The sequence below is a fragment of the Bolinopsis microptera genome, chromosome 11 (genome assembly GCF_026151205.1).
Source record: "Bolinopsis microptera isolate Bmic1 chromosome 11, MBARI_Bmic_1.0, whole genome shotgun sequence".
NCBI classification, from domain to species: domain Eukaryota; kingdom Metazoa; phylum Ctenophora; class Tentaculata; order Lobata; family Bolinopsidae; genus Bolinopsis; species Bolinopsis microptera.
The window spans coordinates 13,294,546-13,312,958 of NC_087082.1; the positions used below are offsets into that span (position 1 = coordinate 13,294,546).

General features: G+C 36.6%; 1 protein-coding gene across 1 annotated transcript; it reads right to left on the reverse strand.

Annotated features, from left to right (window-relative positions):
* Positions 1 to 845: 845 nt before the first annotated feature.
* On the reverse strand, positions 846 to 11,907 carry LOC134822930 (MFS-type transporter SLC18B1-like). Its single transcript, XM_063834207.1, has 12 exons — positions 11,618 to 11,907; positions 5,460 to 5,638; positions 5,033 to 5,174; positions 4,630 to 4,747; positions 4,405 to 4,474; positions 4,097 to 4,276; positions 3,821 to 3,897; positions 3,505 to 3,625; positions 3,203 to 3,339; positions 2,835 to 2,971; positions 2,362 to 2,493; positions 846 to 2,226 (listed from the first exon to the last, which is right to left on the reverse strand). The coding sequence occupies exons 1-12, from the start codon at positions 11,810 to 11,812 to the stop codon at positions 2,086 to 2,088; spliced, it is 1,629 nt and encodes a 542-aa protein (XP_063690277.1). The 5' UTR covers positions 11,813 to 11,907; the 3' UTR covers positions 846 to 2,085.
* Between the last annotated feature and the right edge of the window lie 6,506 nt (positions 11,908 to 18,413).

Consider the following 18,413-nt stretch of genomic DNA (forward strand, 5'->3'; position numbering starts at 1 on the left):
TTAAGTTCGTCAGAAATCACCCCTTTCGAAGTTACGGTACGTGTGGAACTACAGTCCAGGTAGCGTACTCTATGACTATAATTCAACAAATAGTATCTGCTTGTGATTCAATAGCTATTACTGGGTCCTTATCAATATCATAGGATAACAGTGTTCAATGACAGGTGCACGGGATCATAAATTTCAAAACGTTTGGGTTATTAAAAAAAGTATTTTCTGACATCAAGCAACCAGCGGTAGGAAATTTAAAAACCATTCAGTATCGTTTTAATTTTCCTGTTTGCCACTCAGTTCCGGTCTAGCAAACAGGAAAATAGATTGATATCGTTTGTGTTTATATCTAAAAAGATGTGTATAGATCTAAAAAGTACGAGTTACCTGGGACACCATGACGATAGCCGCTTAGTGCAGTAAATTTTGCTCACTGACAATTATCCACATTACACATATTATTAGTTAAACAGCATGCGATTAAAGTGGAAAGGAAATAAAATTAAAAATTGCCAATGTGATATCAATGAGGACCGATTTTCGTGTTCTTTCGCGATCCCATATTGGCAAGCACTTAAAAGCACTGGTGGCGGTGCTACTCATATTAAACTACTTAACTGTTGCTGCACGCTATTGGATCACATTTGATTGGGATAACAAGCTCTCGTGGTATATAGGCCTCTCTTTTAGTCTTGCTGTCTCTTCCAACCGGATATTATCCAACTATCAGTATCGGTATATAGGCCCAATCCCATGAAGGTACAATAGTTTTATTGAACATCATGTCCTCTACTGTTACCTTAATTACTTCTGGCTCACGGAATGTTGTCAAATTTCATATATGACTCAAAATTGTTCGATAAAAAACTAAATTGAAAGATAATCTGAATTACAAAATTTATCTTTATAAATATCTTTTAATTCATCCAGTCGAAGTTCTTTTGTCGAACATTTGTCAGCAAAGCAGACAAATGTCATGTCAAAAATCAAAATATAATATTATTATCGAGAACTTCAGTTCGATTAAGATCAGAGAAATTAGCCACGTAGCAAAAGACAATACAACAGGTGTAAAAAGCTTCTTCTAGCGACAGTACTAGCGACAACAAAAAGCTTTTTGATGAGAACATATACACATTAGCGCTCATCAAGCTAAATAACGCCCTTGAATTTGCAATCCATATTAATCACCACATGAAAATTTTCTCATGGCTAATGAAGTGATTGCGTGTGCTGCTCAGTGCTAAGACGGTAAAATACATTTGCACATGGTCCACGTACTAAGTACTTATGTTTCATCGTAGAGCGTACTTCGTCTTCACTTCATAGGTATGCATATGGACACCAGGAAGAACTGAACTTAACATTGGTCTTTAAAAACACATTCCAACTCGAGTCGTTTCGTCCCATAAGTTTGTGATAAATCATGCTTGTAGAGTGAAATGCGTTTTGAAATGGGCACTAGGGGACTCGATGGGCGTGACTACCATCATAAATCATTCCTCGAATTCAAAAATTACTAATTACAGTTACACGATCTCCAAATAATAGATTTGCTCGATGTTTTTAGAAATGTCCCATCCTTGAAACTGTATAAAATTGCAGGGTTTGATTGTACAGGAGCCATATTTCCGTTAACACATTTTATACAATCAATGCTCGTTGGTCGATCTAAGATTAGATTTATCCTATTATTTTCATTTATTTAATACGAATCACCAGTAAATTATCATTTAACATTAACGTTTAATTTAGTCAACTTCGCAAAATCAATTGGTGATGTTTAGATCTGAGAAGAAGTACTGTAAAACTAAATCACCCTTAGTACCCTTGCCACCAGTGGTACTAATATCGTGTACATAACACAATATCAAGTCTTCTCAACAAACGTGCTTCAAGTCCTCATTTTCAGTGATTGCTGTAAAACTAACTTGAACTTTGAAGTATAAGAGTTGTTGAACTTTGAAGTATAAGAGTTGTGAACTGTGAACGGCAGTACGCAGGTCCAAAGCGTACATCTGACAAACGAATCTATGATTGAAAAAGATGTAAATCAGTCATGGTTTTGTTGACTGTATTGCAGAATACTGATTTTCAAGTCCTCTCTCCGTTGGTTGAATCGTAAAGTTCATTTTCAGTTCCACTTTCACTGCTATGGTTTCTCCTCTTTCCCAGAAGGGGTGAAGTTGCTGAGGTGTATTCTGATTTTGCTCCAATTACTTCCCTCATGTAAGGCTGAAAGAACATTTACTGTTATACTCACTGCTCTATTAACATTAAGTTTAACATTTAATAGATAGCTGCGGTTAAATGTATTTCAAACTGTGTTTATCATTTGTAATTCTCAACAGATTCTTTCATTTCATTTACCTTGTCATAAGCTGATATGACGAATATGGTGTTGATGAGACCATGAAGACAAAGAGAGAACCCGAAGATGGTGGCTATAGAGTTGTAGGACATGTAATCGTACAAAATACCTCCCACCGCGTTACCTGCACCCTGTTGGGACATGTCACATGAAATGTAGCACGTGGTCTCTTATACTTCGGTACGTGGGTTTAACATTGATCTTATAACGGAGGCACTTAATCTTACGTTCAGGAACTAATTTTATAATTAAGCGCATGAGTTTATGTGACCAATCATTCATGCGGTAAGTTTTAGATTAAATTAGACCAAATGTTGAAGAATTGTGGTCGATTGAATCAGATAATCAGGAATCAGCTCATAATTGATAGAGGGTGTTTCAAAAGTCTGGAAAGTATGATCTTATTAACGATTAAATGTATTATACTCATATAGCTCAGACCATACGACATCATATTAAACTCCGGCCTTACCTCACCCAAAGAGAAAGTAACAAGGAAGATTGAGGTGATGTAAGCAGAGTAGTCGGTATCTCTGTCAGGTTGGATTCCTCGCCACATGGCTGTCAGTGATCTCAGACCTGGTCCACAGGCCACTCCGAACCCAGAGGCTGTGTAAGTGAGATATTTTAACCATGAAGCTGTTTTAACGATGTTGTAGTGCGATGTTATATGCAGTCTTAAATTATAACAAAACCTAAATTAGGACATCATTCGAGTTTAAGATTATTTCACTCGAATGATTTGAATATTTTTATTATTGAAGCAATGCTGGATGTTTTTTAAAGTGACCATTTTGGTTTTTACAGTAATTAATGCAAAGTGTACAACTACCAACTTACAGCTGATTGCGAACCCAATGAGGATCCAATTGTAGGAGGGAGTGAAAGGGAGGAAGAACGCGGGACCAATCAGTAGATTACCGAACGCTTGGATGAAGGGACATATTGCAAAGACCCAAAGTGCCAATTTTTTGAACCTGGAACGAAATTTATCGTTTGCAGAATAAATATGTATAATCTTGATTTGCGTGACAACATGAAATCTTTGGTACTTTAACGCTGATACCCAAATTCAAACATCATAGATTGAAATGCAGCAAGAAAGCTTTAACTTTGTAGCTTGTGGTATAACAGTAACTAACCTGGGGATATCAGTAAGGAAGCCTGATAAGATAACAAACACTAAGTATCCTACTGCGTCCACTAGAAACAGGACTCCCGCCGAAACTGATCCCTTGTCAAAGGCATCGTCAATATAGGGTGCTGTAATTATGATATCTAGATTAGCTTTAGAATATCACAACGAAGTTCTGCTATATGGATTCTTTGTAAACAAATAGAGATGATGGAATGATATTTCACATAAAAGGTGAAAAATGGTACACAAAAAGAACCGATGAGAAAAGAACCGAACAGATAATTTAAGTAATTTCAGGTATTTTAGTATCAGTGACAAACCTGTTATAGTTAAAGGTAGATTAGTAACAAAAGATCCGTAGAAGGGTAAGAAAAGAGTTAGAACAATTTGCCAGTAACTGAAAGTAGTTAGTTTCAGAAATTTAAGCTTCAGATCAACGTTCAAATTTTATTGTCAATCTTTCGCAGCTCGGCGTCGCCCAATGGTGCATGATCGCGCTAAAACGTTCAAATGATGTTAAAAAATGATCTTAAATTTATAGATGATTTAAGTTACGCTTTATGAAAGCTTAACAATTAACTGTATTGTCTTTTAACCTCAAAACTTTCAAAAATCCCCCACTGCTGTTACATTCTTCTGAGCCAGAGTTTGGTCTAGAATAGGTTCTCCTTTTGAACTTAACGTTCAACTCTCGTGAAACTTGTCCCACAAACCACATAAAAACCACCGTTGCCAGGCACATTGGTAGTAGACACGTTGTGGAAAACTTCCCTGTCCTGCAAAAATATCTTAAACACAAAGAAATGTCTGAATCTCAGTTGAATTATCAAAATAGCCAGCGCAGTGAACTTGAACTATCAATAACATATTCTTACTAATACTATATAGCTAAAAATTTATTTACCATGTGTATAGAGCTCCTCCTAGAATTGGTCCTATCAAACAGCCGACGTTAATAGCGGTTTCAATGGCCGCTGAAAATGAGAATTTAATGATAGATTTCAGTTATGATCTAGCAATTATAAACTTTTCAACATTTATGCTTTGAAAACTATTACAATTACATACTACGCACAATTGAAGTAAAATTGATTTAGCTTGCTATGTTCAATATTAATCGGTGACTTACCGCTAAAGGCACCTATTCTACCAGGAAATTTCCTTACAAGAGTTGTGCTAAGAATATTCTCGAAAACCCCTGCTGAGAAACCAGCCAGTGCTCTCAACGATATCCCCACGCCTGGAAGCTGCAAGGAAATTTCAATGTGGTTATAACTTCCTAAGAAATAGTAGTAGTATTAATAATAAACATTAAATCTAAACACGCGATGTGGTGACATTAGAATCTAAACATAAGACTAAATTTGAGTCACAAATCTGCGGAACGATGTGCAATGGATTTTAACAGAGGCCTACCTTGAATGAAGTTGCCATTATTATATCCGACACAAATTGGGCTACCTCATTCAAGTTCAATTGTTAATCATATGATAGTTTACAAAAGACTTGATTGGATAGTAAATCTCACTCACCAAATATCGAGGTAACCCGATAATGAAGGAGAATGCGATCCCAGATATTAGAAAAATGAAATACGATACGACCATTATCAAATTTGAATCCAGACAGTCGTCTAATTTTGGGGACACGATGCACGACAAAATGTACGTAAACCTGAGGATGAGCTTGGTTACTCGGCGCTAACGATGATCGTTCGTAATTGGATCGACTTAGCTGATTGAATTAAAGTTATACATTTCTTTTTGCAATGTAACCAACAATTTTTAAATAAAAAGAACAGTAAATTTAAATTGATATATACATAAAACCTATTAATTCTTTGCGAATGAGTTCAAGAACCTAACAGAATAAACAAAAGGCACAGTGATTTTCAACCATGCCGAAACCCAACAAATATTTTGATTAGTCCCACAATTTAAATTAGTTGTAATATCTAACGTTGAAGATGATATGATGATGGCAGATGTGCTCTCCGGAATGCCATAATCTTGTCTGAGAATGACTGGCATGTATGTGGAGGGCATGGTCTGGAACAGGAATGTAATCCCAAGAAGTATGAGTCCAGGCGTTGCGTCCAGTACTTCCCGTAACATCCTCCTTTTCAGGGTTCTAGTATCCTGCTCATATCAACAATTAAAACTGGAAACATGTTCGAAAAATTGTAAAACTAAGCAAAGGCTTTTAATTCACGAAAAGCGTTTTTATTTCTTAAATCACTTTTAGGCAAGAAAATAGGAATTTTGTGTTTCAGCGTTGGGAGTCGGAACTGATGCTAGTATTTCAAAACATGATTTTTAGCTTTCACGAAGAGAAGTTTGGGAGCAAAATAACACAATTATGCATATGACACCATCTGAAAACACCAATGTGCAAGAGCAAGAAAATTGTCTAATCGCAACTTATTCATCATAAAAACTGAAATAGGATCATCTATTTGCTTCCTATGTGATATGCAGTGGCTTGAGTGGTAAGTGGCTGGGCTATGACAAGGATGGTAAATGCGTTTTGGGGAGACTACGCGTAGGTACTACGCATACGTATTTCCCGATGATAAATTACGTATTTCAAATTAAGTTGCAGTAACGCGCGAACATCTATATATAAATATTACATTATAGTATATGGAATCGTGGCTTAATTGGTTAATACGCTAGCTCCATATCAGCAGATTGCGAGTTCGAGACTCGGAACACGGAAAGGATAATTTTTTCCCATACTTTTTGGCAATTATGAATAACTAATGAATAACTAAAAATACCTCTGTAATATAACTAGCAAGGTGAAATGAAATCGTCATCCGGCCGAAAAATTTATTATAGCCGTTTTAAAAGTTTATTATAGCCGTTTTTTCTTTCCAGGCTGGATTCCTAGTCACTTTTTAAACTTATGCCACTGGGAAGTCCGTGTTAATCCGGTAACCGGTTTCAAAATTCAAGCAAGAGAGACTTGTGATCTTAGTCTGCGAATATTGTAATAGATAAAAATGCACTGGAACTGGGTCTCGGTTGAAAGTCTATTCCTCGAGGGAGGCATAACTGCTTTATAACCTGAGAAGCTCTGCTCTGCAGCAGACTGACTGATTGGTTGGTTCAGCATAAGAATAGCAAGTCGCTGCAGCGTTTTCATTCGAGCACCGTGAAGTCTCCAAAACGACTGTCAGTATTGCTATATTAATATACCACTGCACACTGGGCCAGCGACGCACGCGCAAATATCACTAATCTGTAATCACGTATTTCGAAAGAGATACGCGCGTATTTTGAAAAATTTTACCATCAAAGAATTTAAGCGCCAAATTTTGCCGTATTTCACGTATTTCTTAGAATTTTTGAATACGGCGTATTTACAGGCGATTTTTTGACGTATTTACCATCGATGGATTAATCACGAGTCATTATTTCTGTCTACTTTCAACAATTATTGATAATTCGACTTGTTTCACAAGTTTTAGCAATGCGAAAATTTCTAAACTTGATTATCTCTAATAAGGAAATTTACATCTGAGACAAAATTTTTGAATCTAAAATTGAAAGGTTTGACACCGGTAAAATGTCGACCGGGAAAATGTGATGGGTTTTGAGCAATTTCGCCATATTTTTCCCGAACCATATTTTAACCGGTCGTTAAAGGGATCATCAAGTGTCCCCGACTTAATCGTCAAAACATTTCACATATACTATCACATAGAAACACTAATATAAGAATAGGGCTCGGAATTCCCAGATTCGTAACTTAATTATGTCGCGTGAAATCGATACTGGAATATCGCCCTATTTTGTTGGATTGCGGCTAACTGTCAGACACCGCAATAGAAACAGTGTTAAAATACACATTTTTATTCATGTGCTGTGGCGCCAATTTAATTGATAAAATCTTCAAATTAACGACACTTGATAGATTTGAATTGACTTTTATCTTTCGAAAATTGTGGTTGTATAATGTGCATAATATACACAAGCGTCAAATAATTGTCTTATAAATTTCCTAGTAAAAGCTCTTACGGGCATTTTCTGCTCGATACGCTAGGGACTCCACATACATCTTTCTAGACGTACTTTTGACCGTAGAATCGATTAAACGTGGTTTTGAAATGATAAGTCTGAGTTTCCCCAGGTAAAATCGCAAAAACTGATTTTTGGGCCAAAAATATGCCAAAAAACCATGTTTTTTGAATTTTTGAGCAAGTTAATTTCGTTGGCATATCAGCAAAATGTGCATGAAGATAGCTGATACACAGCCGCACATGATGGCATTAAAATTAAGCTATTATTCCAGGATTTCGTGCTACATTCAAGTTCCATGAAGTGAGCTGCCTTTAATTGCTTGTAGGAACTAGATTAATCGCTGTACACCAAATTTAGGAAGATATGTGAAATATAATGGTTTATACCTGATGGTAATCTTGTCGGTTCAAAAACATAACCAACAGAAAACTTGTTATGGACGATTAAAATCAGGTGTTTTTACACATGTCGTATATGCTATCCTGTCACCTAGCCGCAACTTGGAAAAATGTAATTGATATGCCCCATATTATCTCAGCTTGTGAAGCAATTACGACGGAGCTATTTTGGGATTGCGGCAGAATTACCAAGCCTAGCTCACTACCCAAGTTTCGAGTATTTTTGAAGAATTCGCAAATTTACACTTCATGATCTCGTCGCAATAATCCCGAGTAAGGTATAAGGACAGCTGTGCTCATCATATTTGGTCTCAACATTCCTCCTTATCTGCTTACTTGTATCAAGATAATATATATCTGTATCAAGATATATATCTGTAGTCTCGTGCGAACGTAGTATTTAAACTGTGCTACACTTCAGTCTGTTACTATGATCTGTGATAAATTTAAATTAAATTAAAATTTGTAAATGTTCAAGTAAAAGAAGGCTGTTATAAATGAGAATTTCACTGTAGTTTGCTTGCATCAAGATACCTTACTAGCTTGCATCAATATTAAACTTATAGTATGGTAGTAGTATGCTGTTATATGGTAGATCTAAATGAACTCTACTACACTTCAATCTGTTACTGATCCGTATAAGTTTTAAAAGGAATTTAAAGTATACAGCTGTCGAAATGGAAACTCGTTACTGGACTGGAGTGGAATAAAGGCAGCGATCTCGCTGCCCGGGTGGTCAGCAACTCTGATGACCCGATAGAGGATTCTATGAAGCACACCAAAGTAACCAAAGTAAATATACGAACTGAACTCATCTGACCGATATGGTGCGCAAATTTCTTTAAAACCTCTACATTACTTTTTCTTATTCATGTCATCTTTAACATTGAATTAGAATTTTGAACTTGAATATACCTGCTGAACTACTTTCGATGAGTCTAAATGCCTGAAAAACAATTAAGGGGTATAATAGTAAAGGGGGTATAAAAGTAAAAGGGGTAAATAGTAAAGGGGGTAAATAATAAAGGGGTAAATAGTAAAGAGGGTAAATAGTAAAGGGGGTAAATAGTATTGTGAAAATAAGAGGCACGGTCATGCTTGCCAGCATTGTGATACCGTACACCCCGATATTCCATTCCCAAAACTGTACGGTAAATCGGGGTTTTGCTGTATTTAAAGAGAACTGAGGTAAAATTAAATGGATACCAAATCAAATTCAAATCAAAATTCCAGTCATTTCTTAGACTTAGAGATAGTGGGATGAAATAAACTTATAAACAGAATGGAATTTTATCGGTAGGGATCAAAGTTTTCTTCAACCTATCGGGCTTATTATTTCCATGGTAACAGTTGCGGTTCAAAGATAATGGAAAATTGAATAAACGCACAAGGATAAGATAAAGTGGCAAATAAAAATCACTGGCATACCATATATTATATATTTCTACGACCGAAAGTTGGCAAGGATATCAAAACAAATGCTTTGTTATAAACCGAGTATGTGACTATCAGAATTCAGATAGACACATAGCTGTCAACAACTTTGGTCTTAGTTAGTTCACAGGTTCACTGTCTCTCTCTCTCTCAGTCTTACGGTCAACGGAAACTGGCCTCCAGCGGTAAGCGGGAAGCCTTCTCGCAAAGTATATGCATATAATCATAAAAAAATAAATATCAACAGAACAGACCTCTGGAGTCTTGAAGCTGTCACTATCTGGCTCAGAGCATGAACCCGTTGTAGAACTTTTGTGGGCAGACAAGGGACTTACGAGTAAGGTTAGTTCACTGTATTAAGTTACTGAATTCATCTACGTTTAGCATTTATAAAACCTTACAGCAGTGATAAACTTTAAAATGACGCTTGACTGTTGATTGTTTAATGGTTAAAATTTCAAGTTATAGCATAATCAATTTTAGTGACAAAAAACTATTTGGTTCAGTTATTAGATTTTGACTAATATTTGGATCTAAATTTAAGTTGAAAGTGTTGCAAACCAACGTCGAGTATGAGTGCGCACGAATTGGACATTAAAACATATGCTCTAGTAGTAGGGAGAGGTTGAGTGTGCACTTCACTGCATAACGTTTTTTTATACTGAATCGGGTTAAATAGGTCATTGGTAACTCAAATCACCGAACGGCAAATGTTGTGTCGCTAGTCCCAACCCTGTGGGGGCCACGCCCATATTTTACATTAGGCGCATATATGGAAAATCTCAGCTTCTAAAATAAGTCTTAGGGACTCAAAGTTTGACATCAAATAACCGCAATTCACATGCGTCATTTTATGTCAAAATCAAACATGCGGTCATTTTATATGAAAATTTTCACTGGGGCGAGAGTGAAAAATCTACTACAACTTTTCTAGAAATCAGGTTCTTTGTATGGTCATTCTGGATCAGAATTGATAAGGTACGCAATTTCGATCAGTAGTTCCAACCCTAGGGGGAAATTTCTAAATTACCCTCAGGCGCAAATATATGACTTTTGTATCTCGGCTTCTGAACGTTGTAGGGGCCTCTAAAGCAACATAGGGTTTATAGTGCTTAGTTTTGGAGATATTCATTAAAAACTGTTTTAATTTTCGTGCATCCTAAAATAGTAACATCAAACATGTACCTAATTTTGGTATTCCAGGCTGAAAAATTCTTACAGACACTTTATTTGCAGCACAGCAAAATGTTCAGCATGAACACATTCAGATAATATTTAATATTTATGGAGCAAAACAATTCAGTTTCAGAAGCTCCTTCCAGCTATTTTATCTTATCCCCAAATGTATACATCTAACCACCAACTCTGGTTACCTCAAACTACTTCAATTATACATGAATATCTAGCTATCTCGTTATAGCTACCACAAGTTTGGCCCTCTCCAGTACTGTTTGGCTATTATGGCTAGTCAACTTCAATCCCACCTCATGAAGTAGAATCTACTTCTAGCTACCTTCAATTCTGCTACCTCCATGCCATGCCAATTCTACCCAGCTACCTCCAGCACGTTATAATTCTAGCTCTTTCTAGTAACCTCTGAATGCTACCTCCTGCTCTATACAGGTACCACCAGTGGGCAGAAACCAAAAATTCCAGCTCTTTTCACCTACTTAGGCTACATCTATTTAGCTACCACCAAGGCCCCCTGGCCCCTACAACTTCTGCTGTTTCTAGCAAACAGCAACATTGTATCATTTGGGACGGTAGTGTCAATGGTAAAGTGAGTATCATGTGATCCGCTTTAATGTCCATTTGACGTAATGTCCAGATCGCCGTGCCTATACTGACGATATTTATGAAACCATATAAACATAGTACAAGTACAAAATTCATTCAGATGTGAAAGTATATTATATTAAATCTCAGTCATATTATTCTAGACGACAAGTTTATGATTAATATAATCATACTGTCAAACCTTGCAGCCCGAGTAGTATAAAGATAATGAAATCGAACTGTACATTCTAGCTTTAATACACTCCGAGAATATAATATAGAATGGTATGTATTCATGAATTGAATCCGGGCGAGTGATCGATCATCGAAGGTTACTAAGAATTAATGGTGACTGTTTGATAATACTGTTAAACATGACTCAAAAAGCATTTGAAATAATACGTTCAATATTTCAAATCGATTCCATTCATGAACTTGTCAAACAAACGGAAACTATTCAATCCAATATTATTACACAATTCACCTGCCTAGAAGATGTTGTTATCTCTTCAAGCTTGGAATCAATCTCTTGGTACCCAGTGATCAAATCCTGGGATTCCAGCACATGAACAGAACGAGTTCCGCCCATCACCTTACTGGATTTTATACTTGATGAAAGTATTGTGCCATTCAAGCTTCCTTCTCGTGAGTGAGTCAACGTCAGGGGTGGTCTTGACATTCCTCAGCATCAACTGTGGGAGATCAGGTTAGTCTCACTTTTATCTGTCATGGGGGGGGGGGGGGGGGGGGTGGGTGGGGGTCAGGCTCTAACCTGAGATAAGTCAACATAACAATTAACAAGCTACGACCTAGGTATAGTAGTTGGTACCCTAATATTAGGTACCCTTTCCCTAACAATTGTTGAAAACCACATGTTTCTCTCGCTCTGTTGCCTTTTGGGATATTGCATATGGACAATTTACTTTCAATAAAGGTATTGAGTCAGAGCCTTCGTCGCTCGGCTCGACTATTATATTGGTTGCAGGATCAGGGTTACGCAACCTTCGAAAAGCAAACAATGTTGCAATAAATAATTAAAGGGATAGATCAAAGAGGAATCCAAAATTTGGCAATCTGGCTGCCGAGGCCCCAACATTAGTGCGAAATGATCTCTGGTTAATTGTAATGTAAGATTACAATTAAGATTATAATTAATGAATTCATGCATATGGTGAACGTGTGAGAACTGAGCTTATCTTACTTAGGTGATCCTGGTGAATCAAATAACAATCAAAGGTTTGTGATAAACTAATGTTTGGGTCAAAGTACGGAAAAGGAATAATTAACACGTGGCGAAATATACCAAGGTCGAAATTGGGAAGTTGCCAACTGTGCCAGACGGTACCAGCCAATGTTACTAGTTAGTAGTTAGTCTGCAATTATGACGTTTAAGTTAAACTTGATTATACCATCAACTTTTCCATTTTAACAACTTATGTACACAAAACTTATTTATAGACCATAAAACTATTGTGCATTTTAGTTTAATTTGAGTTCACTTCACACTTCTTCTCTTCTTCAAACATGATCAACACCTAGACAAAACACCTGTGTTCAGTGCCACCTTTCTTCATAGACCAGCACAGGTTTCAAATTTTGGACGAATTTTCTTTTATAGATCTCATCAACTTGTGCAGCTGTGTTGGCTCGGCCAGGTTTTAACAAACAATAGGCCGAGGCGAGATGGATATATCGATTGGGGATCAAAATCTTAGGTATCACTAAAATCAACTGTGTTGTGGAAATTTGAATCGTATTGTCACCATAAAGTCAAAGCTTTAAAGGGAGAGAGTTTTAAATTTATCATTATCTTCATTCGTTAAGCCCTCTCAATCGACCGATGAAGACACGTAACTGTAATCATTTTGAAACCGCCCTTGCATTTTATTTGCAGAGATTATTAAGTCTAAGAAATTTAAGCCGATGGAGTTTATTTAACTGCTGCCACTGTTGGTTGTAACGCAATCATCAGATCTTATGTATAGTGTATGCTCCTTTGCATCGGTCTGTGTAAGTAATAACAGGTATATGTAATAACGTACTTAACTAATAGTTATAATTAATGCTCTTATAACTAAATGGCTATACGCATTACATGAACAACAGCTTTCATGCTAACAAGAATGGAAAATATTGTTGCGGAACAAATGATACAGAATTCGTGTACTTGTGCCAATAATCACAAAACAAAGAAAAATTTTAATTCACTGCAACACGCACTGTAAATTGTATTCAGGGTCGAAGCGTTCAATTATATTTGAGGGTTATCGTATGACTTATTACGTCTTCAAATCAGACCACTTGAGGTAACTTGACCTGTGATTTGAACCCGACACAGACTGAACCATGTTAATATTAGAGTCTAGAGCTAACTAGTTGGCATGGCAGGTCTGACCGTTCTGTAACTCGCTAGCGTTAGTTTTGTCAGTTTATCAAACCAACTTTAAGTTTAATATTCGTATCGGTTGTTCTCAAGGCGCTAGAGTCTTTGAAAAATGTTTTTGTTATAGCAATAAACCGGCCATGTGTGTCACCTCAAAGTTAATTACCTCAAAGTAATTATCAAATTAGCAGACAATGTCGGACTGTCGTGGCATATTTGAACCCACCTAGTATAGCCATAGGAACCGACCACATATCCCGCTGAATCCGGTTCCGGCCGGATATTCGGCTTCAATATCCGGTTCCAGTTCCGGTCCGGTTTCCGAAAATTTTGCCGGATATTTCTTGAATAAAATGTATTAAGTATTTCTAAAATCTTGAAATGCATTTTTTTCGTCACATTTTGACGAATTATTACATCAAAATTTGTTTGACTTGAAACGTGGAGAAAAGTGGTTTCCAGAAAGACTTTGAAAACATTTTGACTTACAAAATTTTCGGTCCGAGTCATTCTCAAAGTCAATACGTACCCGCTTCCGAGCTCGTGTTGCAATTGCAAAGGGGAGGCCTACCTTCTGAGATTGCATTACAAGGAGGAAGCATCGAGTCCAAAATTGTGTATCGAGGCCCGAGGTACGGACTTCGGAAAACCAAACAAAATATTTTCGGCTAATAATATTAATGGACAGGGTATGATGAAACGTGGAGAAATGCGGTTTTCAGAAAAACGTTATTAAAAAGAGTTCGGGAAACCGAAAAGCCAACCCCCACCCCCTAGTACTCTGAACCGGGAACTTCTGTGCCGCTTAATTGGAAGTACGAACCAGTGATTTAGTGCGCCTGCATGTTATAAAGGTAATATATATTGTGCCCTGAATATCGGGAACTATTGTGCTTTGATAATTGATATTCAGACCTGCATGACAAAAAGGGAACAACTGTGTCTCACACGTGCAATCGCGCTTAAGGGGTCTGGTAGGATATGCATATGCCAATTGCACATAATTTCTGATAATAATTTGTCTACTCTTGTTACTTCTTGTTAACTTTGGTAACAACGTACTGCTTGTTAATTTGATATTTGACTTATGTCTACTGCTAGGCCTAAACAGCAAAACTCATCGGTGTAGTTGTATTACTCTTAGGAATGCGGAACTTATTGTATAATTACAAACTATGGCTTATAACATGTATGTTATAGGATGTTTGTATAAGGATTAATATCATAGTTGATAATGACAAAAGCCCAATAATAAGGATTAATTTAAATTTTCCGGAAAAATGCGGCATATTCCGGCAGCTTTATATTTGCCCTTCCTAACAACCGGTTCCGGTCCGGCTAACCGGATAATAGATTGCTATCCGACAAAATTCGGTCCGGCAGCCAAAAGCCCATTCCGGTCGGTTTCTAAATTTATTTACCCTGCACCAATATAGTCCTCACAACATAAACGCTCTTATTTACAAGCACAATAACGGTAAATCTTTTTGCAGATGGCTTTATGAACGTTGGAAATGCGAAAAATGATAACGTAACACCAAAAGGTTTGAAGTAATCACATAACACTACCTTACTCGGGATTATTACGACGGGTTTATTAACGACCGGTTAAAATATGGTTCGGGAAAAATATGGCGAAATTGCTCAAAACCCACCACATTTTCCCAGTCGCCATTTGACCGGTGTCCAACCTTTCAATTTTAGATTCAAAAATTTTGTTTCAGACGTAAATTTCCTTATTAGAGATAAGCAAGTTTAGAAATTTTCGCATTGCTAAAATTTGTGAAACAAGTCGAATTATCAATAATTGTTGAAAGTAGACAGAAATAATGACTCGTGGTTAATCAAACTTCGAAAGAATGCATCGTTCACATTGTTTAGAATTATGAATAAATGACTGATGAAACTGATTCATGTTATTGACAGTTTTAATTAATTCAAGTTTTAATTTAACTGTTACTTTTACTTTGAGTCTTATTTCATTATGTAGAAATAGTCAATACCTAAGAAATTAAAAATTGGCCTATTTAAATAAACAATTTGACTATAAGGATATATGACAAGAATTGGGCAAAAAGGTGAATTTTTTGCAATTTTAGCCAAATGAAGTCGAAAAACCTACAACAAGTGTCCCAGTAGTCTTCTTTAGTGAATATAAGACAACGATTAAAATATGAGCACCCATACCCCTTGGGAACCCTAAAAGCTGAGACGGCGGGTTTATTAACGACCGGTGAAAATGTGGTTCGGGAAAAATATGGCGAAATTACCCTAAACCCGCCACTTTATCCCGGTCATAATAATCCCGAGTAAGGTAATCGAATTGGGACTGATCAGTTGGTCAATTATCTTAATTTGATTTAATGAGAACGATCAGGGTCCTTATCTTATAAATATCTCGCCTAAATTACTAAACCAAGTACATGTAATAAAAATAAAATTAACCAACTGATCAGTCCCAATTCAATTATTGTTATGTGATAACTTCAAACCTCTCCATGCATGAGGGGCACTGCACGGTTCACCGTTCACGGACCAGTTTAACGCGTACAACGTACGTGTTTAATAATCAAAGAATCCAGTTAGGGATCGTTCACATATTCTCGTAATCAAGACCCAACCCCCCTCCTATATTACGTAATCAAGATTAGACACCCCCCCCCCCCCCCCTATCACAACGGATTAATGAATGAAATAACTTACTAAACGAAAATTGGTTTAAAAAACGAAAATTTTGATAACATAATTAACGAAAATTGTCCAATTGGTATTTCGAAAATCGGTATAAAATTAAAATTTTGATTACGTAATCAACAAACCCCCCCCCCCCCCCCCCCGTAATCAACCGTAGGCGTAAGCATTTGAAACCCCCCCCCCCCCCCTGGGCTGATTACGTAATATGTGAACGACCCCTTAATCTCTCATTTTCCTGTTAACATTTGATACAAAAAATAACAAAAAATCGTGCCAAAATCTGGAAAAATTAGGCTAAAAGAAAATAATTGCCAAGACTAGGAGGCAAACATCACGAAATGTTTATTACTTATGGTGGTCATAAGGTAGCAGTTCGCGGTTCTATGCGGTGCAAATACAGAGATAATCGCCGCTGGAGCTTTATATGAAAAGCTGCATGACATTGCGATACTATAAAATTGCTAAAATGAAAGACGTGACATGTAAAATCATCAACAGTGAACAAAGATTACCAAATACAGAAATACACAGCAGAAGAACCGGATATTGGACTGACATATCAAACTAGTCTATTTGGCTGCTGAACCAGCTGTCACTGCATGCTGTGCAGATAAATTTGATTCATTTTCTGATAAGAAGGGAGAGATAAACCTGTTTGCTTGTTTACCAGCTTTGTGTTGGGTTTTAATACATTAATTGTAGATAAAAGTCTGTATTCCTCCGCTCAGTACACACTACACGTGGAAGATGGAGTGATACTAACGGTGTTCTGACTAATTAACTGATTAGCTAATTATCGGTGGTAATTACGCAACTGAATAAGTAGTCTTCCTCAGACGATTTAAATTACAATTAGTTTACAATTACATAACATACAGGGTGGGCCAAAAGTCAGTGTGCAAACGTTTGGTCTTATACCTCCGCGCTTTATTTTATATTTGAGAGCTGTTGCTTTGCAAATGGCATACTGTACCTTCTTGTTCGAGGATTTCGTCGCCAAGATTTGAAAATCCAAATATTTTAGACCACGCCCATTCAATATTAAAACACCTATATTGTTATCTTTGAACATGATCGATGGATGCCTAATTTTTTAGAGACGGTAGATTATTAAATGTTGCATCTGATCTGAACAAATGAGGCAAAACGGATTAGAAATGACGAAGTTATCAATCATTTTGTGTATCTTCGTAAAGAAAATTGACTGGGTGATTATGTGACAGTGACACTGACAGGACACCTTAATTGGGCAGCAGCTTGACGATTCCTGTAATGTTTAACGGGATGGTTAACGGGGTCACCTAAGGAATACAAAGAATACAAGGAATACAAGGAATACAAGGAATACAAGGAATACAAGGAATACAAGGAATACAAGGAATACAAATTTAAATCTTAAGTTACAAATACAACAGCAACTGTCAAGATAATAAATATAATAATATTATAACTCGCCCCTCTCCATAATGATAATGCTAATATTCACAAATATAAATAGAATTTAACTACATTAAATCTTTTATTTCATAAACTTCGATATATCGCCATTTGCATAGGGTACCCTTGCTCGATGAGTGTAGCTTTGTAGGCAACGGTGCTCAATCACGTGATTAGGTTAACCAATCACCTGATCACACGTGATGAATAAACTCGTTATGCTTCTTATCTCGGTTATCTGAGAAGCTACAACTCTAATTCTTTCAGGAAAAACTTAATTCGAATGGCCAAACACAATTCAATAAAATATAGCTCGATCCGACTATCCAAACTATCAAATAAATGGGAAAATGAACCTTCATTCGAAAAAAATGAACACGAATATTTTTCGATTTGACAAATTCTTCGAACCAGTGGTACGGTGAGTCATACCGGAAAGAATTATTTCGATTGAGCACTCAGTGACTGAGCTATTAAGGCCAACGTTTGCACAGTTACATTTGGCCCACCCTGTACAAAATTACACGACTAATTGGCGATAATCAAAATTATTTATTTCAATCCCCTATATGTACAAAATATATATATATATTTCGTACATATAGGGGATTGAAATAAATATATATATACAAAATTAGATTTAAATAACAATAATAAACATGACTACTGCAAAAGACACGTTGTTGCTGTTATTTGCTGGCAACGGCTGGACTAGGTAGTTAAATAATTAATGGCTAATTATCGGAAGTTATTAGACTTTTGCCAA